This window comes from Gobius niger (genome assembly GCF_951799975.1).
Source record: "Gobius niger genome assembly, chromosome: 21".
Classification (NCBI taxonomy): Eukaryota; Metazoa; Chordata; class Actinopteri; order Gobiiformes; family Gobiidae; genus Gobius; species Gobius niger.
The window spans coordinates 21,086,659-21,110,288 of record NC_136872.1 but is presented as its reverse complement, the minus strand read 5'-3'; the positions used below and the strand labels follow the sequence as shown (position 1 = coordinate 21,110,288).

Sequence of the window (23,630 nt, the reverse complement as noted above, 5' to 3'; positions counted from 1 at the left end):
GATCTTAGCTATATGTTTTTATTTTATTTTATTCATTTAGCCTTTATTTAACCAGGTTAGTCCCACTGAGATCTTAGATCTCTTTTACAAGAGAGACCTGGCCAAGATGGGCAGCAACTCTTGGTTTCCATACATTTAAAAACATACACAACATTAGTTAAAACATTCACACACCGTTGATCTGGACTGGACTGACATCACAAGAGACTTGAAACTATTCTAATACCTAAATAAGGTCCGTGATTTTGAAGTCCTTCTGCAGGAGGTTCCATGTAAATGGAGCCGAATAACTGAAAGCAGTCTTTCCCAGTTCAGTCCGCACAACAGGCACAACATAGTGCAAGGTGTCATTAGAACGAAGACTACGCTGACTCTGCTTCACTTTTAAAAGACAAGATAAATAAGAAGGCAGCCTTCCAAGAAGCGCCTTGTAAATAAAAACATACCAATGAGAAAGTCGACGAGCCTGAAGTCCAACCCAATTCACCTTAGAGTATAACAAACAGTGGTGAGTAAGAGGTCGACAGTTGGTGATGAAGCACAGAGCCCCATGATACACACTGTCCAACAACCCAAGACACTGTACAGGAGCATTCATATACAACACATCGCCATAGTCAAGAACAGGCAGAAATGTGGCTTCCACCAACCTCCTCTTCACAGTAAAAGAAAAGCAAGACTTATTTCTATAGTAAAACCCCAGTAACACTCTCAACTTTTTGGTTACATTTCGAATATGCAATTTAAAAGACAATTTATCATCAATTATAAAACCCAAATACTTAAAACTCGATACCAATTCAATTTTCTGTCCAGATTTAGTGCAGATTGATTCAGACAAACTAATTTTCTTTTTTAGCAAGGAGAAAAACATCAGTTTTGTTTTTTCTGCATTCAGAACAAGTCTGAGATGGCACAACTGATCCTGCACTTGATTAAAAGCTGATTGAAGATACTCAAAGGCCTTTGCAGGGCTGGGAGCTGAACAATAGATCACTGTATCATCTGCGTAAAAGTGAAATTTAGCATTTGGGATATTTCTTCCAATGCCATTTATATACAGTGTAAAAAGCAAGGGCCCAAGTATGGACCCTTGAGGCACTCCATTTTGGATCTGCAGAACGCCAGAAGCAGAACCCTCCAATTGTACACTCTGGGTTCTATTGGACAGGTAATTTTTGAACCATTCAACTGCCTGGTCTGAAAAACCACACGCTGACAGTCTTTGAGCCAAGACAATGTGGTCAACAGTATCGAAGGCTTTTGTAAAATCAATAAAAAGGGCAGCACTGCAATGTTTATTATCAAGAGCTTCAGTTATATCATTTAAAACCTTCATAGTAGCTGTAGTTGTACTATGCTTTTTACGAAATCCTGATTGAAACTCTGACAAAGTAGAAGTAGAAGCAAGGTACAGTTTCACTTGATCATTAACCAAGGATTCAAGAATTTTTGCCACAACAGAAATTTTTGAAATAGGCCTATAATTATTTAAATTGCTTGCATTAAAAGTGGCAACACAATTGCAGATTTCCAATCTTTGGGAATTCTATTTGTTTCCAATGTAAGATTAAAAATACAACACAATGGCTTTGCAATAAATTCAGATGCAAGCTTTAAAAAATGTGTCTCTAAGTTATCAGGGCCCGCTGGTTTCCAAGCTTTTAATTGTTTCAGCGACCTCTTAACTTCATTGACTGTAAAAGCCCGAAAGTTAAAATCCTCCATCACATTTTCCCTATGAGTTTGAGGCTGCCCCAAAGAATTATCTGGTTTAAACAAGGAGCCAGATTCTATGAAATGCTTATTGAATTTATTCAGCATTTCAGTTTTATTAGTAACTTTTTGTCCATCAATCACTATATTTGAAGGCAAATGAAGACAATTACTCAAATTATTTAGTGATTTTATGGCCTTCCAAAATTTTTGGGGGTTTGATAAATTTTCTGTTAAATTAGCAAGATAGAAGCCAGATTTTACTTTTCTCAGCAGCAATGTAAATCTGTTTCGCAATTGCCTAAAAAGCAGCCAGTCACCATCACTTCCTGATTTCCGGGCTCTGGCTGTTTTCCAGCTCAACTTGTGATCAAGAGTTACTCCCAGGAAAGTGTGCTCATAGACTCTTTCAATGTTGTTGTCATCAATGTGTAGTTGGATCTCCGCCTCAATGCGTCGATTTGTGAACACCATAAATTTTGTTTTTAATACATTCAATGATAATTTATTTTTATCAAACCAGTCCTTTAGCTTAGACAATTCTTCTGTAACTTCAATCACAAGTTGTTGCAAGTTCGCGCCTGACGCTATTAATGTTGTGTCATCGGCAAAGAGAATGAACCTAAATATCTCTGCGGCCGAGCACACATCATTAATATACAATAAAAAAAAGTTTGGGGCCCAGAATTGATCCCTGGGGTACTCCGCAATTTCTAGATTCGCAGGATGATTTGTAATGGCCCATTTGAACAAATTGCTTCCTGTTGGTTAGATATGATTCTAACCTATTTAGGGCAAGTCCCCCAATTCCATTTTTTTGTGCTTTTTGTAGTAGAATACTATGATCCATGGTGTCAAAAGCTTTCTTTAGATCTAGAAATATTCCAATTTAATATTTCTTGTTGTCTATATCATTAGTTATCTCCTCTGTTAGTTCAAGTAGGGCCAGCATTGTTGATCTGCTTTTCCTGAAACCATATTGATTTTCATTTATTATTTGGTATTTTTCTATATAATTTTCCAGTCTATTGTTAAATATTTTTTCCAAAATTTTTGAGAATTGAGTTAGAATAGAAATTGGTCTATAATTAGACAATTGGGATTTATCTCCATTTTTGTAAATAGGAACTACTTTTGCGGTTTTCATGTGATCGGGGAATACACCTGTAGAAAAGGATAAGTTATATATATGTGATAAAGGCTCAGCTATCACATTAATCACTTTTTTAATAACGGAGGTCGTCACAGTCTGTTGTTTTTTTTGGTTTTGCACTTACCAACTATATCTATAATTTCTTTAGGATTAGTAGCTGAAAGAAAAAAGGAGTTTACATTTTCCGACGTTTTGACACTGTGAGTCTCCATCTGTGGAGGTAGTATCGATGCGGCCAACTGAGGTCCCACATTTACAAAATATTTATTAAATTTATATACTGTTTCTTCAATCTCCTGAGGACATTTCTTGTGTGTTGTGAAATGATCAAGAGGAGACCCATTTACCTTTTTCCTTTGGATGACACTGTTTATAATCCTCCAGAGACCCTTTATGTTATTTTTGGTTTTGTTCAGTAAGGATCTATAGTGCATTTTTTTTAGAGATTCTTATACATTTATTTTTGTATGTTTTATACTTGCATTCTGCTTCCTCTGTGCGCTCCTTTAAGAATATTCTATAGAGAAGATTTTTCTTTTTACAAGCATTTAGTATTCCCTTTGTCATCCATGATGCACTTTTAGCCTTTTTCTGGGAATACTTTATAACGGGACAATGTTGATCGTAGCTCGTTTTAAATGTTTCTACATTTTCTCCTCGGAGGCAGGTAGAGCGTTGCGCATGCGCATTTTTTTTAAAAAGTGGAGAGGGCAGTTCTTTCCTAAAATTCGTGAAAATCCTCCTGTATACCTTTAAGTATTCCAAAGAGCCCCAAGTTTAAAATTGTTATTGTAAGACAGGATAGTCCTTAATGGGAAATTTATTTATTGATTGATTTATAGTTTCTATCTCTGTATTTAGTTATTAATACGAGAAACAAAAACTGGCAAAGAATTCAATATATTTCTTGTTAGACCGTCATAAGAAAGGTTAGTTTTACTCGTGATGATGTTGTTGCAATAGTAAAACTGCTACTGTTGTTTTTTCTTCACTTATATATTAAATAGTGAATTCTCAGATGCTGCAGCTTCCTCTTTGCCTGTTGTATTTGGATGCCCCGCACAGGCCTTGTCAACAGTACATTCATTGCTTTTACATTCCTGTGGTGATTATCCCGTCAGATTGCAGTGCCTTGTTCGGGTCATAGCGCCCCAATACTTTTCATAATGGATTACTGATCAACAAGGAATCACATTTATAATATGTTTTTAGCTCGTCTGAGAAAAATGACTTATCTAAGAGCTGTATAACTGCATTTCTTTTTAATATTTCCATACCTCGTGCCTATGTTACCAAAACACAAGTTGTCATAAACATGTGGATCCTCAATACATCTTGGTCGCCACAATCCAATTCACATGACTCTGCTTCTGCGAGTTCACTAACAGCCCACAACAATGATACCCTTTTAGAAGTGACCTGCATTGTTGTCAATGAGGAAATAATCACAATAAAGAGACAAAACAAGAGTGATATGGTCAACCCAAAACAATGTAGTATTGAATAAATTAGGAACTTCGATCACGTGCAGAAGTATCATTACTGGAAATATCCAAGACATCCTTACAGTAATTTATAAATATATTGATTATATATAATATTTATTTATTTAGGGGTTGTATTTATTTTTCAGAGGTATATTGTAGATGCTTCTTTGTATTTTCCAGCATTTGAACGCATCTGAAGTGGAGATGTTTGGCCCATATGCCCACATATGGCACTTTACTCTTTCTTACTCTTTCTAAAGATTGTTTTCTAAACCCAGCTACAACTAAAAATTAAAAATCAAAAGCTGGTGCAAGCCTAAAGCCTACACTGTGGGTGCAGGAATTAATGGAAAGTCTTCCCTCTCTGTGGACAACACTGCAAAAACGTGGGAAAAAGATCAGTTTTGTGGTTCTCAGGTTTCAAATGAGGCGTTAAGGGAGGAGAGGAGAGAATGCATTTGGTTTAGGCGGGTGGTAAGAGTTTGATAGAACAGTGAATACCGTACAATGCCATTCAATCACAATGGCATTGATGTGGTGTCCTCCTTGATGCCTGACGCACTGTGCGTTATGAACGCATAGGAGGCGCAGGCCCACCTTAATGCACCCATAGGCCCCTGGGCTCCAGCCCCTGATAGCCCATTGGTTAAGGCGGCTCTGAGGAGGCAGTAGCACTGCATTACTTCCACATTCGTCTCCTCTCAACTGTCTAACATTACTCATTCCAGGTCCACTCAGATGTGACTGCTGCCAAGAAAAAGTTGGTGAGTAAAGCTTTTTTTTCCCGGACATAAATACACACAACAAACCAAACTTATTGAAAAATCATTGATCTGTTCTTTCGTTCCTTAGACAATATTACATCATAAAGAGCCAGTGTGTTCCCTCAAACTCATCATGAAGATGACCAGTCACGCTGTCACTTTGTTCTTCGTCCAAACTCTTTTGTTTTTCACCTCTTCACTGTCTTTTTCTCTGAAGAACTGCACAATTGAGTCCTCTGTGGAAGTTGTGAGTGTTTTGTGCCAAAGCGGTGAACTCCAGGAAGTACCTACCGATCTTCCACTAAACACTAATGTACTGGAAGTCAGTTTCAATAAGATTTCACGGATTAAAGTCACAGATTTTAAACATTTTACCCAACTCGCCACTTTGGGAGTTACGCATAATCAGCTGTACCATATTGAGGACTATGCTTTTGGTGATTTAAAAGAGCTGAAACTATTACGCCTTTCCCATAACAAGCTCACAAACCTGACAGATAACATGTTTGTAGGTCTGAACAAACTGATTTTGCTGGATCTGCTTCGAAACCGTATCTCAAAAATCTCCCCAAAAGCGTTTCAGCCTTTGTTGTGTTTAGTGCGGGTACTATTGAACTATAATCATATAGACAACACAACCGATATGACACCACTCTTCACACTTCCAAATATAGAGCATATTTCTTTGATCAATAACCATTCAACATCCTTTGATTCAGATAAACTTCGACTGAACACATCGAATGTTAAATCATTAGATTTAACTTTAGACAAGTTTAGCCTCAAACAAGACATATTTCCATATCTTCGGTCTATAGATTTAGTTACAAAAAGCTTCGAGTGGGATGTAACTAACAATACTTTTTTAAGAAATGTAACTAAACTGTCTCTTCAGAAGATTGACCTGAAAACCTTTATTGCTTTGCTTAACAGCACCATCAACTTAGAGGACTTAAGTCTAACTGCTATGGCCCAAATAACTCTAAAAGGTCTTGTACAAGTTGCATGTTCAAAGGTGTCAATTAAAAGAATAAATCTTAAGTTAAACATACTGGGCACAATAGATGATCAGATGTTTCACGGTTGTTCGCATGTCACTGAGCTCGATTTGTCTGGTAGTTACACCAAACTGTCTGATCAATCACTAAAATCAATGAAAGAACTCCAGGTTCTTGACTTATCTCATAATACCCTGCAAAAAGTACCACTAGCTATTCGGGGACAGTTCAATCTGGAAAAACTCTTTCTGGACTACAATTATATCAGTGAGATAAACTGTCTTGACTTTGCAAATTTAACAAAGCTGACCGTGCTTGGTCTGAGGAGAAACAATATTGTCACACTTGACGAGTGTGTTTTTCAAAATCTGTACAGTTTAAATACTCTGGACATTGGACAAAATTCTGTTCGTTCTTTTAACAAAGCTTTCAGAGTCAACATGCCAAAACTAGAAATTTTACTTTTTACGAACAATGTTGATCGTTTTTTACTCCAACAAGGTGAGTTTAGGAACTTGTCTTCTCTGAAGGTTTTGAATTTAAAGTCAGCAAAGTATTTTTATTCACACGACGGTGCTTTTGAAGGGCTTAGTCGTCTTCAGCGCCTAATCTGTTCAACAAGTCTCATGACAAAGGAGATTTTTGAAGGGCTGTATTCCTTAAGATATTTAGAATTACATCTAGGTTCATTCTTATTGTACAAAACACCACAGAACACCTCAAGTGATCCACCTTTTTCTGGTTTACCAAACTTGATAACACTTTTCCTTTATGCTGACACAAAGTTTTCTCCTGATGTTTCACCAAATCTCTTCAGTGGCCTCAAATCGCTTGACTACTTAAAAACTGACAACTTCTTCCGAATGTCAATCCACCCAGACACTTTTAAGTACACTCCTCAGCTTACCAGCCTCGACATCACCAACAGTGATCTGTCATTCCTATCTCCAGAGGTGTTTAATCCCATTACAAAACTACAACAAATCGATCTCTCACACAATAAATTCAGCACATTAGATTTTCTGGCCAACCTCAGGACCCTTCAGGTGATTAAAGTCTGTGATAACCAATTATCTGTTATAAATGACACTATTTTCCAAACTCTCCCTAGTTTGACCTATTTAGATATATCACAAAACACACTGTTATGTGATTGTCTTAACGCTGGCTTTCAACAATGGGCCCAAACTAATAACCAAACACAAGTTGTCAATGGCTACCAGTACAAGTGTGTCTCTCCTGTCACTCAAAAGGAGGAAATCTTCCTAAACTTTGACACTCGCTCGTGTTGGATAGATGTTGGATTAATTTGCTTCATTTCTAACACTAGTGTGATTCTGCTTTTCCTTTTTGTATGTTTTGTCTTTCACTTCCTGAGATTTCATTTGGTCTATGCATACAATCTCTTTCTGGCACATCGCTATGATAAAAGAAAAAAGACGGGCGACGGTAACCTTTACGATGCATTCATCTCCTTTAACGTTCACGATGAGGACTGGGTCTACAAGGAGATGCTGCCCGCGTTGGAGGGAGAACAAGGCTGGAGGCTGTGTCTTCACCACAGAGACTTTGAACCAGGTAACAACACCTAATGAGCAACTCTATACACTGTGCCACAAGTGAAAAAAGTATTGAATTTGAAGTTCCATGCCGCCTTGTGAATGGATTTCCCGTCAAATCTCAAAAGCTAAGCAGGGTTGGAACTGGTTAGAACTTCGATGTGAGACAGTGAGGGGATACCAGGCGCGTGGCTGAGTGAGTGGCTGGTAGTGGTCGGAGGGTTTGTTGGTGCAGATTTGTGTAGCTGCGCTTCTGTCAGACTTCCCCAAGGGAAACTGTGGCAACATAATAATAAAGGACGATTATTTGTGCCAGCGGAAAATGGTTATTTCCGGTCAGCCCGGTTAGCTTGTTACAATCGCCTACAGCTCATTGTTGATGAAAAGTCCGCAATTAACAACAAATGCATCAAGCCCGACTCTGTGTGTGATCATCTCAAAGGCTGCTTTATATAGTTTACCGGCTTTAACGACGTTATTAGAGCACAATACTTGTTTTCATTGGATCTATGCACTCCGGGTGAGCGGTTAGCAGCTCGGCTACGGACTTATTTGACATGGCTGGATGTTCTCACGTTGAAAACACAGACCCAATAAAGCTGTATTGGGCAGAGAGAGCTAATCAGAGGCTGCCAGTGCTTATGAAATGGCTGCTTTTTACTATAGTCTCACAGGGACGGCTCAAAGGCCTTCGAGGATCCGAGCCGGGCGGGAGACTGTACAAGGCATTTCAAAACTAACAGAACGGTGTTGCATGTTAACAAATACAAACATCAAGAGCTTGGCACATTTCTGCAGGTAAACCTATTGTAGAGAACATCACAGACGCCATCTACGGCAGCAGGAAGACCATCTGTGTGATCAGCCCACATTATCTGCAGAGTGAGTGGTGCTCCAGGGAGATCCAAATGGCCAGGTACTAACTCTAAGCCCTGTATCTGTCGATCTACAGTTAAAAGGAGCAACATAATTCATCTTTTATGTCAACAGTGTGCGCCTGTTTGATGAGAAGAAGGACGTTCTGGTTCTGGTGTTCCTGGAGGATATTCCAACATGGCAGCTGTCTCCATATTACCAAATGAGGCGAGTGGTCAAGAAACGCACGTACCTCAGCTGGCCACAGGCGGCTCGGCACAAGGGAGTGTTCTGGCAGAAACTCCACCAAGCTTTAAACGCCGACAACAACCCCAATGACGACAGACACCTCATCATTGAACCAGAAGAGGATCATTAAAAGCAGCATAATATCTCAATAATTGTTTCTGTTTTTGTTCGATTATCATTTGTATTGCTTTGTGTCTGAACATCTTAGAATAAAACACAGTTGTTGTACAGTTGACTTGAGAAATACTTGTTGCATTTGTATTGAATCTCTTGACATAAGTGTGATCTCCTCATAGTCCTAGAAGAATCTGTTTCACTTCACTATAACGGTTTGAGTAATGTTCTATTTGAAGAGCGTCTCAGAATTTCACATCCCTATTTTGTTCTGTCAGAGTTTCAATGGACTCTGTATGTGGTTTGAGTTGAAAAAAATATGAATAATGCACTTCAGTCATATTTTACTTTCTGAGACAAACTACTGGTACAACAAAAAGTATAGAAAAATATATTTTATGGTAAATCACAGCGGTTAGTGGCTGTTTCTGCTTCACAGAAAGAAGGTCCCGGGTTCGATTCCCACCAGGACGGGGCCTTTCTGTGTGGAGTTTGCATGTTCTCCCCGTGTCTGCGTAGGTTTCCTCCAGGTACTCCGGTTTCCCCTACTACTAAAAACATGTGCAATAGGTAAGTCCTCCAGCCAAGTGATTCTGACCATCAGCCTAGCTCCACATCATGGAGATGGGTCCCCCGGCGCGGCCCTGCCGTCGACCACTGATTGAAGGATGGGTTAAAAGCAGAGGACAAATTTCCCTAAGGGGACAATAAAGTATACAAACAAACAAAAAAATCATCAGTCCGGCTCTGAGGCTGAGAGCCAATCAGCGTAAGATCGGACAAAGCCTAAGGTGCTGCAGCTTCACTGAGCGACGTAAGATCATCTATCTCATCAACAGCCTCTGGAATAAAAGAGGCCCTGGCCCGACGGGTTCCAGTACAGGGCATTCTTAGCCTGCGTCCGGAGGGGAGTAAGTTAAACTCCTTATGGTACTTTATGGTTCTTATTCAGTTTTATGGTGAGAATGCTTCAGGGAGCAACAGGACACTCTAATCTAATCACCAAGGAGACAGAGCTGTCTGTCACGGCCACCTGAGAGCCGTGTTTCTGAACACGGAAGTTATCTCACTGCAGCTTCATTAAACTTTGTCTAATGTGCTGCTTTGGCCAAACTAGATGGAGCAAGTGATACAGCTGGTTTTGTTAAGGAAGGAAACTGTGAGTTGATGCGGATGCACAGCTGCAGTCATTTACTGCAGTCTTGCAATGACTGGACAGTGAAACTATCATGTGCTTCTTTGAAAGGTTTAATTCTTGCAAAACTTAAGATTTGTATTCCTTTTTAGGATAATGCATACTCATACATACATACTCTTAACCCCGAACCTGAACTCAAGAGCTTCTTGAGAAAAGCAACAACATAGCGACAAAAACGGGAATGAACATAAAACAAAAAACGTTTTTAAAAAAGATGAAAGAGTGACAAAAAGTCAACAAAAAATTGTGTCAAAAATGCAACAAAAGAGCGACAAAAGCGTGACAAAAAATGCTGAAAAAGTGGCACAAATGTGACAAAGACCCAACAAATAAGTGACCCAAAAAAGGCTATGAAAAAATTAACACAAAAAGTTTCTCAGTTCTCGGACGCAGGACCTCTGGGAGATTCTGAGTGAAAAAACACTGGAACATTGTAATACATGGCAATTAAATAGACTGTTTTGTTTTGTACCAGATGCCCACTTCACAGGCCTCAGCCAATAAGACAGTGAGTCTGCGATGCTCCTGCCAACACCAGCTGACTGAGCTTTGTGCGTTTGCGTTTGTACTTACTCACATTCAAATCCAGTCCTTTGGCCGATGGATACGGGACAGAAGAGCACAGGGAGAGGGGAGCGACTCTCTCTTTTACTTCGCTCTTAGAAAGAACAGAAGACCTTGTAAATAGAGGCTGTTAGTTGACCAATATAGCTGTGCCAAACAACATCAGGAGAGATTCATTAACCTGAGCAGGTGGTGCAGGCCTCGGAGGAAACATGTGGGAGAACTTCGACACAGAGCAGTAAGTCGCCATTTCTTCACTCATGCTCTACTTGAAAGCTTGAAAATTGTGCAACTGCAATAAAAAAAATACATTAGAATTTACAGTATAATCAATGGCCCTGCACTATTTTGGCAGTGTTACATTCAATAGTCACGAGCTCGAGCTTTTTGTGTGTTTAACCTCTTAACCCCCACCTGAACCGACCACATTTTACCCAAATCTAAAAGCTGTAAAGCCGAATTGGAAAAAAATGTGCTCGGTTAAAGTGGGGGATAAGAGCTTAACCTCCGCCATAACCAAGCACATTTTCACCAGATCGACTCCACCAGAATTTCAAAGCTTCTTGAAAAATAAAGTGTCAAAACAGCAACAAAAACGAGACAAAAGTCAAAGTAATGGCACAACAGCGCGAGGAAAAAGATCTGCTGCCAATGAGGCTGGCCTGTAGGCTGCTAGCTCCCGTCAAGAGGCTTTTAGATTTGGGTAAAGCCGAACTGGAAGCCGGTGTAAGAGTTTAAAGTTATGTATTCAAGTTAAACATATGTCATGTAGGAATCTTTGCCCAATATTACATGAAAATGTCCCCAAATTAATTATTAGTTGCAATGCCATTTTACAGTCCACAGTGCTCCATGTTTTGGGCCAGAACTTATGACTAATACTGGTATCTTCTCTTATCTTAATTATTTTAATATTCTTATACATGCCTCTAAAGCCTTATAGTTTAAAGTTTGTAGCTTATTTCTATCTAAACTCTGTGTTATATGCTTTTTATGTTTAATGTTGCATGTCTCACCAAGAAAAAATCCTAGTTTGTGAACCTGTTTACAAGCAATGGCCATAAAAAATTATTCTGATTCTTCTGGTAGTAAATATATAGGAGATTACAGCAGCCCAGCTTTCCTTTTATTTATGAAGAGCAATTTTCATAACAAAAGCAAATGATATATCAACGGCCAGAACGTTAGCCCCAGAACAAAAAGAAGTCTGACTGTCTTATCTATAATAGAAAACGCTATCCCAATGGCCGCCGGCTGGGCGCCGCCATGTTTATTTCCCATACCGACTTTGAAGCTAAGCAGGGACGGGCCTGGTTAGAACTGGGATGGGAGACTGTTCCTCCGAAGCTAAGCAGGGAAGGGCCTGGTTAGGACTGGGATGGGAGACCGTTTGGGAACATCAGGAAGCCTGGCGACAGTAGTGAGTTTGTGCGTGGTGCCGGCCCCCACGTTGCGGTCCCGCCGCCCGCGGCCATTGACCACGGGTCCATATGGACCGCGGTGCTGCTGTCCGAGGACAACCCGCCGTCACAACAACGCGAGTGCGCGAGATCTGACTGCCGTGCGTGTGCGCGCATCCACACAGGGCGATGTGTGTGTGTGCACGTGTGCGCGCGTTTGTGTGTGCGTCGGTGCGTGTATGTGTGCGCGCGTGCATCAAAACAGGGCGGTGTGCGCGTGCGTGTGCGCGTGCGTGTGTGTGCGCGCGCGCATCGAAACCGGGCGATGTGTGTCATTTGCTTTCACGTATTGTGAGCCCAGAGGTACATTTTATTCTAAAGCAGCTTTGAACGCATTGCCAATTTTATTGTAAGGTTATAAATACTGTCTAACAACGATCATTAGGCTATTTCATTTCAACACCAACTTATTTTTTTTTACATTGTACACTACGGTGATGCACCAAACCACGGGTCCTGCACCGTGAACCGACCCGTTAGAGCTGAACCCCTCATATTTATCCATACTTATTCCACTGTCTCTTGAATTCTATTCCCTTTTAGCGAACATATTGTCGTTGTAGTTTATAAGAACAAAGTACGGGTGCATCAAACACTCAAATTGCAGTTTGTTTGAAATTATTTTTAGCATTAATTATTTTAAACATTTGTAGTGGCCATAGTTTTTGGAATGGGTTGGGAACCACTGGTCTACAGCTGAACTGTGTGACGGGTTGGACATTTCTTTGTAATAACTCATAATCTCAGACTATCAAATGTGCAAACTAGCGAGGCCCGGCCAAAGGCCGGGTCTCAGCTAGTCATTATAGAACTGCACATCTTGTTACTGTCTTTGTTTTTGTGCATTTCATCCAGATCAGAATTGTGACTGCTTAAATCACAATGCTCACAATCTCACTACATATTCAACTTAACCAAATAGTAGTTTCTCTGGCAGGTGCGAGGCAAATTTGCTTCCCTGAACTGTCTCTCGTTTTGCCTCTGCCCTGAATACGTGGGTGACTTTGCTCGTCTTCCAGGGAGGTCGGACAGAAGCTGGACTACTCCCCTGTGCCCTGGAGCGAATACTTCGATCAGATGGAGGACGTGAGCGTGGGGCCTTCCGACAGCAGAGACGTGTTTAGGATTTACAAAGCGGGGAATGACGGTCCGCTCCTGGTCCTGCTGCACGGAGGGGGTCACTCGGGACTGTCCTGGGCCGTCTTCACAGTGAGTGATGGAAGACACTTCATTTAGATGGCTTTTTCGAGGCTTAATCGTGGTTTCTCTTGTTGCAGTCAGCCATAGCCAGCAGGGTGATTTGCCGAGTCCTAGCCATGGACCTAAGGGGGCATGGTAAGTTTTCCCTCGCTCTAAATTTACATTTGTGGACCGAACATTTATGTCCTCAACCTCTTCTTCAAGGGGCCACCTTAGTCCGTCAATCGAGCGACTTCTCCACTCAAACAATGTCGAGGTAACTGTTGTAATCTTGTGGTGCTACATTCCCCCGGTTTGGTAAATACGTTTTTCATTTCTTCAGCGATGTAGCCAACGTGATTCGCGCCTGCTATGGTGAAGCTCCGCCCCCCGTCGTCCTGATCGGTCATGGAGTTGGTGGCGCAATCGCTGTGCACACTGCCAGCAACATGCTAGTGCCCAACACCGTGGGACTAGTGGCTATAGATGTGGTTGAAGGTGTGTTAAGTCAGTCCAAAAATTAGATGTTCAGTTTCAGTTTCGACAAGCCAGAACTTACGACTCCTAGTAAACTTGTCTGATACTACATGAATGTAAAGTTAACTTGTTATTGTCTTTCAGGAAGTGCAATGGAAGCGCTCCACAGCATACAGAACTTTCTAAAACTAAGACCTAAGTCCTTCCAGTCAATGGAACATGCCATCGAGTGGAGGTATGAGTTAGGCTTTCAGTGTTTTTCAAAGGAAAGGGAATGATTTTCTCAAGCCGGATGAATACTGCACGATTTTGGCCATCTGTGACGAATAATCCCTCATCGTAGCTCAAAACTGAAGGTCGTAGCTCCGTGAAACAGGCACAAAGATTGAAAATAGAATCGTCGTACGACCAAAGACAAGCTACGACCGTTATCAGGCACTGTGTGATATTTTCTAAGGCTAGTCGCAGAGCCAGTCATTTTTTTTTTCCAACATGGGAACAACATTGGCAGCCAATTACAGTATAAGTGGAGCTCCAACCATGACGTCACCTTAACAAAACAGCTCGAGCTTAAACTTATCCAAACTAATCGTATACCTGACCCTAAACCTAAGGATAGTGGAGTTTTACCAACTAACTTCAACCTTACCTTAGCCCTAACCTTAAAGGCCCTATACCTGATATTTTTATTTCAAACAATGAAAGAGGAAGCCACTAAATTGAAATGCCTAATCTTCCGAACATATTTGTAGCATCCCAGTTCTTAACAGGGAGATGTTTATAGGCACATTTTACCACTTGCAGGGTCACTTTTCAGGGTCAGTTTCACAAGAATGCTCGAAAACTAGCCTCCAAATTCATCAAATTCATACAAATGCGTTATAATTAGATCTACAGTGTTTTCCCCACTAAAGTATACTTAAGGAAGACAAAACAAATTTCATTCCATAACTAGAAAAGAAATCAGGTATAGCTCCTTTCAGGACAGTGGAGTTTACAAAAGGTGTCTTTCAGGCGTTTGTACGAATCTGACCAATCAGGATGTCGATAAGTAAATGTAGCCTTTCCATCATGGGAAACAAAAATTGTGCTTCCCGTAAATACCGCACGCCGCCAGAGTCAAAGCAACAGAGGCCAGGCCTGACATTTTACACGACTTTCCCTGCACTTTTCCGCAGAAATAAACACCAGTAGCATGCGGCACTTGCCTCAGCTAAACACACGCCGTAGCCATAAACTGTGGTCGTAGCTACGTGCAGTGTGACATCTAAACATTTTATAAGGCAAAAAATATATTTAAAAAATCACACAGTGTAAGTCAATATGAGACATTTTAAATCAACCCAATAAAATATATAGAGTTATTCAGTTAAAGATTACCATGGTCAACAGATATATGTGGAAAACTACAGACCATTTAATACAAATGTACTTATTTTGTTTCAGTGTCAAGAGCGGACAAATTCGAAACCTGGAGTCTGCCAGAGTTTCAATGACGGGACAGATTAAAAGGTCTGAAAACATACACAAATTCAAGCTATTGCAATACTGACTACTTACAAACGATCACAAGTAATTACAGGATTATAGCACACCTTTCAGATCCTATTTGGAAATAAAATGCTTTATTTTTTCTTACCGTTGGAGGTGTGAGGTGGAGGGGACCGACTCGGTGGATTCCACCCCAGACATGGCCAGTCCGGTGCCCGATGTCGTGGTCGAACACAACGAAGAATTATTCGACCAAACGTACGTCAGTGACAAAGAAAACGCCGCCACTGATGTGAGATGTGAGCCCAGCGAAGACCAGGTGTGGAAATCACGTCACAATGATAAAAATGTGGAATCAATAATAGTTCACAGAGTTATTTTTTTCTCATTTGCGAAAGCCGGGCGTGTACAAATGGAGGATCGATTTGTCCAAGTCAGAAAAGTACTGGGACGGATGGTTCAGGGGGACCTCCCACCTCTTTCTCAGCTGCAACCTGCCCAAACTACTGCTGCTCGCTGGAATCGACAGGCTGGATAGAGATCTGACCATTGGGCAAATGCAAGGTATGAAAAGAACTGAATTGTACATGTTGCACTGGACAGCGTAAAGGACAAAGGAGACATTCTGCTTTAGCGTTAGATTTTGAAGCATTTCTATGGCACCAGCTTTATTTCTATGACCATGACTTATGACTAAAAATATTTCAAGGCCTAAATCTTTTTGAATGTTATTTGTGAACTAGCATTAGTCGATCCAAATATATGCTTTAACCTGGACCGAGCACATTTTCTCCAGTTTCCCAAATCTAAAAGCTTCTTGAACAAAATGTCAAAACAGTAACGAAAACAAGGATGAAAATACAACCAAAAACACCCGATTAAAAAGTGATGAAAACGCAAAAAAAATAGAGCCACAAAGGAAAAAAATGTGCCAGAAAAGCAACAATAACAGTAAAAAGTGACGAAAACACAATAAAAGCAAGGAACAAAGCGATGAAGAAATCAACAAAAAATGACAAAAGCATAGGGCTGTGCAATTAATCGAAATTCAATTACAATTTCAATTATTACACTAAACAATTACAAAATTAGCAAAATCTAAAAAAAATGTTGTTCTCTGAGCTCTTACACCCGTACAAGCCTTCGCGGTCTCTCAGGTCGGCTGATCAGCTCCTCCTCAGCGTCCCAAAGACCGAACGAAAGCTCAGAGGGGATCGGGCTTTTGCGGTGGCTGCCCCAAAATTATGGAACGAGCTGCCCTTGCACATAAGACAGGCTTCTTCTCTGCCTGTTTTTAAATCTGTTCTTAAAACGCACTTGTTCACTTTGGCTTTTAACACAGCTTGAGTTTTTGACATTTTACCAGATTTACCTATTTGTATTCAATGCACCTTTTCTATTGTATTTTATGTTATGTTTGACCTTTGTAGCATTTTGATCAACTCAGTTGTTTTAAAGTGCATTATAAATAAAGTTGCCATTGCCATTTTCATAAATGTTTTATTTTTTTTATTTTTTTCATAAATGTTTCTTTTTTTTGCAAAGCCGCATTATTTCATGGCGCTGGGATTATTTTCCCTTCACATTTTGCCTGACATAAAAACAAACAGCGCTGTGTGATGATGTCATCAGGCCACGCTGCTCAGTTTACTTGCGCAGGTGTGAGGGCTGGCCAGCAGGGGGCAGGTGTGAAACAGAGACCTCTCCTTAATCGAGGATCATTTGTACTTTTATGACTCTTCAGAAAATATTCAGCATATTTTTTTTTTTATTAATAAATATATAAATAAAATAAAGACTTTTTAAAGGCAACAAATAATCGCTTGAATAATCGTGATTTCAATTATGACTAAAATAATCGTGATTATTATTTTTTCAATAATCGAGCAGCCCTATTAAAACACAACAAAAAAAGAGACAAAAACACGACTAAAAATGCTTATAAACTGTTCCAAAAACGCAGTGAAAAGTCACGATCAGGTTTGTAGACCTTAGCTTACATATTGCTGTGGCTTATAGGCTGTGAGCTCCGGGCGAGAAGCTTTTGGATTTGGGTAAAGCTGAACTGGAGAAAAAGTGTGTTTTTAGGTGTGGCGTAGGGCTCCTCAGTTCATCGCAATCTAATCAAAATCGCACATTTGTCAAGAGGTATTTTAGTGATATATTGTATCTGGAAACATATCAAGTAAACAGAACCTTGACATCGTGCAGGCTTAAGTCTACACCTGTATTACTGATGCTTACAAAGCTGGGAATAGAGCACACATGATGGTAGACGCTCAGTGTGAGATAGAAAAGCAGCCCTGTGTGTGACTTTCGTGGGAGGTAAAGGGCATGTTCTCAGCAGAGACGTCCCCGGAGCCGCTGAGATAAACTCAGACACACCTTGAGGCGGCAGATCCTCTCCAGAGACAGCTGCTGGTGTCAGTCAACAACGCTCTGCAAGTGACAGGCGCTTCTAAGAGGACGATAATGACTTTAAATGTGTCCATTTGACTCCAAGTGTTTTAGTCAAAGTGAAGCCTAAGAATAATCAACAAAATATCTGTCAAATTTAGTATAAAGGTGTCCCCATGGTCTCGACACAAACCTACAAGTTATGATTACAAAAATATGGCTTCATATTTTTAAGCAAATGTAAAAAGGACCAGACTTGTTTCTTCTACGTCTTTCATTGAAAAGAAAGGAACTAGATTCACACTATTATTACATTTTGTGGCAATTTGTTGTTTCTTAATTATTTTCTTACATTTTTGTCTCATGCAAATTGACACTGCTGTATTAGTGCTTACCTGTCATTTTCTCTCTTGTCCCTGTGTCTCTTCTTCAGGTAGATTCATGATGCAGGTGCTGCCTCCCTGTGGCCACGCAGTGCAGGAAGACAGGCCAGAAAAAGTAAGGAAAAGACAACTGTGGTTCTGTAACTGTCCCAGGCCTGTTGGGCAGATTAAATGTTCCTGTAAAACACAGAGAAAAGTTGAGACAGGCCGAAGTTTCTCAATATATTGCTGGGTTGTGATGATGTCACTAGACTCAGCGGGGGCAGGAGCCACTTTTCCTATTAAAGCAGTACTAAGTAACGTGTTTACCTTAATAAATCCTTTTCGTAAGCCCTGTGGGGGTAATACAAGTGTTTATGGGATGATTGGAGGGTCTTTCACCTCCCCCTGGACTGCCACCGGTCCGGAGCAAACAATACACACTAATGGAATCACGAAGAAGAAGCTAACAGGCTAACAGGCAAAGCTAACTGCGGGCTAGCGTCACTTTAAACAGTATTTACAGCCAAGTTTAAGTGAAAAAAAATATTTCCATTGTATAATTGGATGCACAATATCCCTCTCTGCCTTTGCCAATTTCCCGTCAGCGTAGTATTTACTCTCCAAGACAATTAATACGTTAAAAAATGTGTAACTTGCTACTACACCTACAGTTGCACTTATGGCCTCTAGGGGCATGAGTTACTTAGAAGAAGAAGAAGAAGATCTTTATTTATATAGCGTCTTTCACAGATATATAGTCACAAAGCGCTTTACATGAGACAATTGTACATTCACTCCACACTCGGTGGTGGTAAACTACGTTTGTAGCTTCAGTTTCCCCTGGGGGAGACTGTCAAAGGCGCTTTCGCGACTACACACGTCGGACCCTCTGACACCACCATACATTCACTCACACACATCATTCATCCTGGCCTATTGTGCATGTTTTTAGTGGTAGGGGAAACCGGAGTACCCGAAGGAAACCTACGCAGACATGGGGAGAACATGCAAACTCCACACAGAAAGGCCCGTCCAGGTGGGAATCGAACCCGGACCTTCTAGCTGTGAAGCGAGAGCACTTGCCGCCCACTTAGTACTGCTTTAAGTTTATCAGCATTACACTTTCACAAGTCATAGCTAAAAAGAAAATGTATGAATTAGAAAAATGATCACTAATATCAGTCACTGGGTCCATGATCTTTCTGTACAAGACCGAAAATTTCCTCAAAAACTAAATATTTTTTGCTCTTTATATTAGTATACAGTATACAAAACAAGACTTAAAAAGAGTGCTCAAGACAGAGCGAGTCAAAACAAGACTTAAAAATGCATATAACTGAAAGTATTTTATCTACACTCTTGCCTCTTACCGTAATTGATTAATTCTATGTTATTCTACAATCAATTCTATGTTATTGATTGTATTTGTTTTCTTATATTTATGCAACTGTGAAGCACTTTGAATTGCCTTGTGTATGAATTGTGCTCTACAAATAAACTTGCCTTGCCTTGCCTTGCCTTACAGTTCAGGAATGTGATGTCATATCGCTAAGCATTATGGGATTAGCAGCTATTGTAAATTGTAAATAGATTTTAAAAGTTAAGTTATATGGAGTTATTGTTCACATTAAAACAGTTGAACACCACAGTGCTAGATGTATTTACCAGCTGATACTCAGCAGCTAACGGAGTTGTTCCACGGCTATTTTCTCCACTTTTTATACCAATATTAGCTAATGTTTGTCAATGGAAATGTATGCTAACAGCTGCAAAGATGGCGGATCTCCATGGTAACTGTAGAATTTCCCGAACTCTATACTGGCTTAGCTTAAAACATTCTCAGTGTACTTTCTATAACAAGTGTTTATCTCTTCTAACGGCATATTGACTTTTTACACAATGTCAGGAGGATACACATTTGTAGCTTAAATTACCAAACGGAGCTTTGTAATAAATGTACAACGAACACAAAATGGCGCCCGCGGCGTCGCCTTGACTTGTCTTTTTCACGTCTTTTAAACTAAAATGCATTTTTTACCGACAGATTCATGAAGTCACATTTAGCTGTGTTTCTTAAAAGTACTTTCCGACCCATTTGCCGTGTTTTTTGCTCAGTTACTAACCTGTAAAACACAGGGAAAAGATGAGACGGGCGACAGATTCAGCCACATTGAAGGAGGCCTGTGACCTCACGGAGTAATGCGCCACCGTCTGGCCTGAGTGTGCAACTACAACGTAAACAAAGTTATTGCCCGAAGTCAGTCTTTGTCATAAGACCAAACAAAATAAACAGACGCCGTGGCAAAAATGTATTAACAATTTAATCAAATAAAGGGAATCTTCTATTATATTATATCTAGTGCTAAAAGCCACACCGCGTAAGATTTGACCCAATAAACACAATTTAAATACAAGCATTTATTTTATGATAGATGTTTTGACCATTGAAAAATACCTCAAACAAACATGTCCTTTTGCTCTGACCGGCTCACCTCTGCTAAAACATGACTATAACTTTACCGGGAGTGGGTACGTCTCTAGCTCGTTTCCATGGAGACATCGACGAAAGTCAGTAGAATTGAGAGTTAAACAGGTTAGGCCCTCATCCAGATCCATTCTTTGATCACCCACTGCAAAAAAAAAATCATTTTCTGTGTCGAGCTGGTCATTGAGTGCAAGTTTTGTGTTGATGGTACAGTATAGTCCAAAATGTTACGCAGCAGGGAAAAGGATCCGGGAAATATTTAGGAGGATCTGGCAAAGATTTCATCTAATATAACGGTGTTTAACCTCTTAACTCCCGCCTGAACCGAGAGCATTTTCTCCAGTTCAGCTTTACCCAGATCCTGTAGGCCAGTGTAACGCCTCATTTGAAAGCTAAGATCTACAAAACTCTACTCATCTAAATGGATGTTTTTCCTCACATCATCAGATTTTTTTCCATCTTTTTTTTTTGGGGGGGGGGGGGGGGGGGATTTAATTCATTTTTGTAACTTTTTTGTAATTTTTTTTGTCATTTTTGGTCACATTTTTGTCACATTTTTTGTAATTTTTTTGTAATTTTTGTGTAATTTTTTGTAATTTTTTTGTAATTTTTTTGTAATTTTGTTTGTCATTTTTTTGTAATTTTTTTTTTGCAATTTTTGTAATTTTTTGTCACATTTTAGTCATTTTTTTGTCACATTTTTGTCATTTTTTCGTCACTTTTTTGTCAAAGTTTTCTCACTTTTTTGTCACATCTTCATCATTGTTTTTGTCACAGTTCTGTTGCTATTTTCGCACCTTTTTTCCAGAGGCTTTTGGATTGGGGTAAAGCCAAACTGGAGAAAATGTGCTCGGTTCAGGTGGGAGTTAAGAGGTTAATGAGAGTGTTCCCCAAATCCATCACTTCAGACCAAAAGTGTTCCTGAAAATACTCATTTACAAATTAAGCACTGATTACATCTCTATAAAGTATTGCTTTTTGTTCATGTAGGTGGCAGAGGCTGTGGCTTCTTTTCTGTTGAGGCATAAGTTTGCTGAACCGCGGCGAGAATCTACAGGGTAAGACTTCATTCATCCTATTATTGTCACTAGATAACCACAAATGTTTTTTTCTCCTTATGTTTTAGCTCTCAGCAGTTTGACTAATCTCGACTACGACAACCAAGGATTTATTGCCTGTTCTCTCTGTAGACGCTTCAGTATCTTGTGTTATGCCTAAACTGTACATTGTAGTTTTGTCTGTGCTGTATAAGACTGAAGCCTGGCCAGGTGCGCCCAAAGTGCCCTCAGGCGTCTTTTGAATCAACCAGAAAAACATGGCTTTTTAAAACCTCAGACACATTTTCTTGTGAGGCAGGGCTGGCATTGTGGTTCCAAACCTACATAAAGGTATCGGGAAAGGTTTAAACTTCTCGTGAATGACTGATCTGTGGTCCTCCATGTTACAGACACTTCCATGTGCAGCCCTCAGTGACCAGAGTTTGGACGCCCCTGGGCTAAACTCAGATTAATTCCTCGTACTTGTACTTGAGTAACCTTTTGAAGAAACTGTACTTATAGTTCTATCATTCAGTACTTTTTACTTCTTGTAATGTAATGAGACGTAACTTGTGCCGCTGTGAGTATATTTTAAAGGGTTATTAAATTTCATAGCAACATAAAATACATGTAGTTTGTGTTTTGTGCCAGTTGTTATTCAGAAATATAATAATATTGGTCTTATACTGCGCTTTATCAGACACTTAAAGGAACAGGCCCCCGTTGTTCTATACCGAGATATGTTCTTATCTGAGCTTAGACGAGTTGATGTGTACCTGTCTGGTCTTTGTGCCAGTGGAAGAGCTTGGTCGCTTCTAACTTCATCCCGTTTGGAGCTATAGGAATACACTGGAAGAGGCCAAATGCTAACAACATCTTTGGTCGTTTTGCGTGACTGAGGGCGCGCACAAAGACCAGACAGGTATGTATTAACTCGTCTAAGCTCAGGTAAGAACATATCTTGGTATCTAAAAACGGTGGCCTGTTCCTTTAGAGTCGCTTTACATTGTTATGCATTATTCATTCACTCCATTCTTGGTGGTGGTAAGCCACCATTGTACAGCTGCCCTAGGGTAGACAGAAACGTGGCGATCAATCTGCGCCATCGGCCCCTCACTCACTACACTCACTCAGGTTTCCTGGTGTTCCCACATGGTCTCCCATCCAAACACCGACCAGGCACCGTTCCTGCTTAGCTTCTGAGATCTGACAGCAGAGCAAAGGCGGCATTAATACATTTTTATAGCGTTTTCTTTGGACATATTTGGATTTTAAAGCAGTACTAAGTAACTCGTGCCCCTAGAGGCCATAAGCGGCACTGCAGGTGTCGTAGCATGTTACGTTTTTTTACTTATTAATTGTCCGTGAGAGGAACTACTTCGCTGACAGAAAAGACAAAGGGACAGAGGGATATTGTACATCCAATTACACAATGAAGATAATTTTTTTCTCTCAAACTTGGCTGTTAATACTGTTTAAGTGGCGCTAGCCCACAGTTAGCTTTGCCTGCTAGCATGTTAGCTTCCTCTTCGTCAGGGACGGACTGGGACTGAAAAAGGGCCCTGGACTCTGACCAGCCTGGCCCAAATTAGCGTAATTGCAGCTCTTCCACAAAGACATATGTGAACCTCTCACCTCCCGTCTTAACCGAGTGCATTTCCTCCAGTTCGGTTTTACCCAAATCTAAAAGCTTACAACAGCAACAGTATAACGCCTCATTTGAAAGCTAAGACCTACAAAAGTGATTGTACCTTTTTGTCACATTGTTGCAGCATGTTTTTGTTGTTTTTTCATTACTTTCTTTGTGGCTTTTTGTTGTGTTTTCGTCAGTTTTTTGTCGGTTTTTCATTGCTTATTTCGTTGCTTTGTTGTCATGTTTTCGTCAAGTCTTAGTCACTTTTTTGTCACATTTTGTCACGCTTTGCTTTTAAGCTCTTAGATTTGGGTAAAGCTCGGTAAAGGCGGGGGTTTAAGAGGTTAAGGAGAAAATTTAGACTGGTGGCCCAAGAGCCAGTGGCCCTTCTCTGCTCTTCCAGAATGGACATGTGGCCAGTCCGCCCCTGCTCTTCGTGATTCCATTAG

The 23,630-nt window shown here is 40.3% G+C and overlaps 2 protein-coding genes across 2 annotated transcripts; both read left to right on the top strand.

The window, feature by feature from the left end:
* Window positions 1-5,253: 5,253 nt before the first annotated feature.
* LOC306981021 (uncharacterized protein) lies at window positions 5,254-8,911 on the top strand (the record flags this gene model as incomplete). Its single annotated transcript, XM_079580567.1, has 4 exons — window positions 5,254-5,894; window positions 7,551-7,696; window positions 8,476-8,593; window positions 8,668-8,911. 4 exons carry the CDS (start codon window positions 5,254-5,256, stop codon window positions 8,909-8,911), a joined length of 1,149 nt encoding a protein of 382 aa, XP_079436693.1.
* A 1,788-nt stretch (window positions 8,912-10,699) lies between these two features.
* On the top strand, window positions 10,700-21,788 carry LOC306980783 (protein phosphatase methylesterase 1-like). Its single transcript, XM_079580209.1, has 12 exons — window positions 10,700-10,895; window positions 13,137-13,330; window positions 13,399-13,452; window positions 13,522-13,573; window positions 13,640-13,794; window positions 13,918-14,008; window positions 15,220-15,285; window positions 15,421-15,583; window positions 15,663-15,828; window positions 18,095-18,159; window positions 21,502-21,569; window positions 21,638-21,788. Exons 1-12 carry the CDS (start codon window positions 10,870-10,872, stop codon window positions 21,654-21,656), a joined length of 1,119 nt encoding a protein of 372 aa, XP_079436335.1. The 5' UTR covers window positions 10,700-10,869; the 3' UTR covers window positions 21,657-21,788.
* Window positions 21,789-23,630: the final 1,842 nt, after the last annotated feature.

Excerpts from the sequence above, each read along its gene's own strand:
- LOC306980783 (XM_079580209.1), top strand. The coding sequence starts at position 10,870 with ATGTGGGAGAACTTCGACACAGAGCA. Across the intron at positions 14,009-15,219 it reads GAACATGCCATCGAGTGGAG|TGTCAAGAGCGGACAAATTC; the intron begins GTATGAGTTAGG and ends ATTTTGTTTCAG. Across the intron at positions 15,584-15,662 it reads GTGAGCCCAGCGAAGACCAG|CCGGGCGTGTACAAATGGAG; the intron begins GTGTGGAAATCA and ends CATTTGCGAAAG.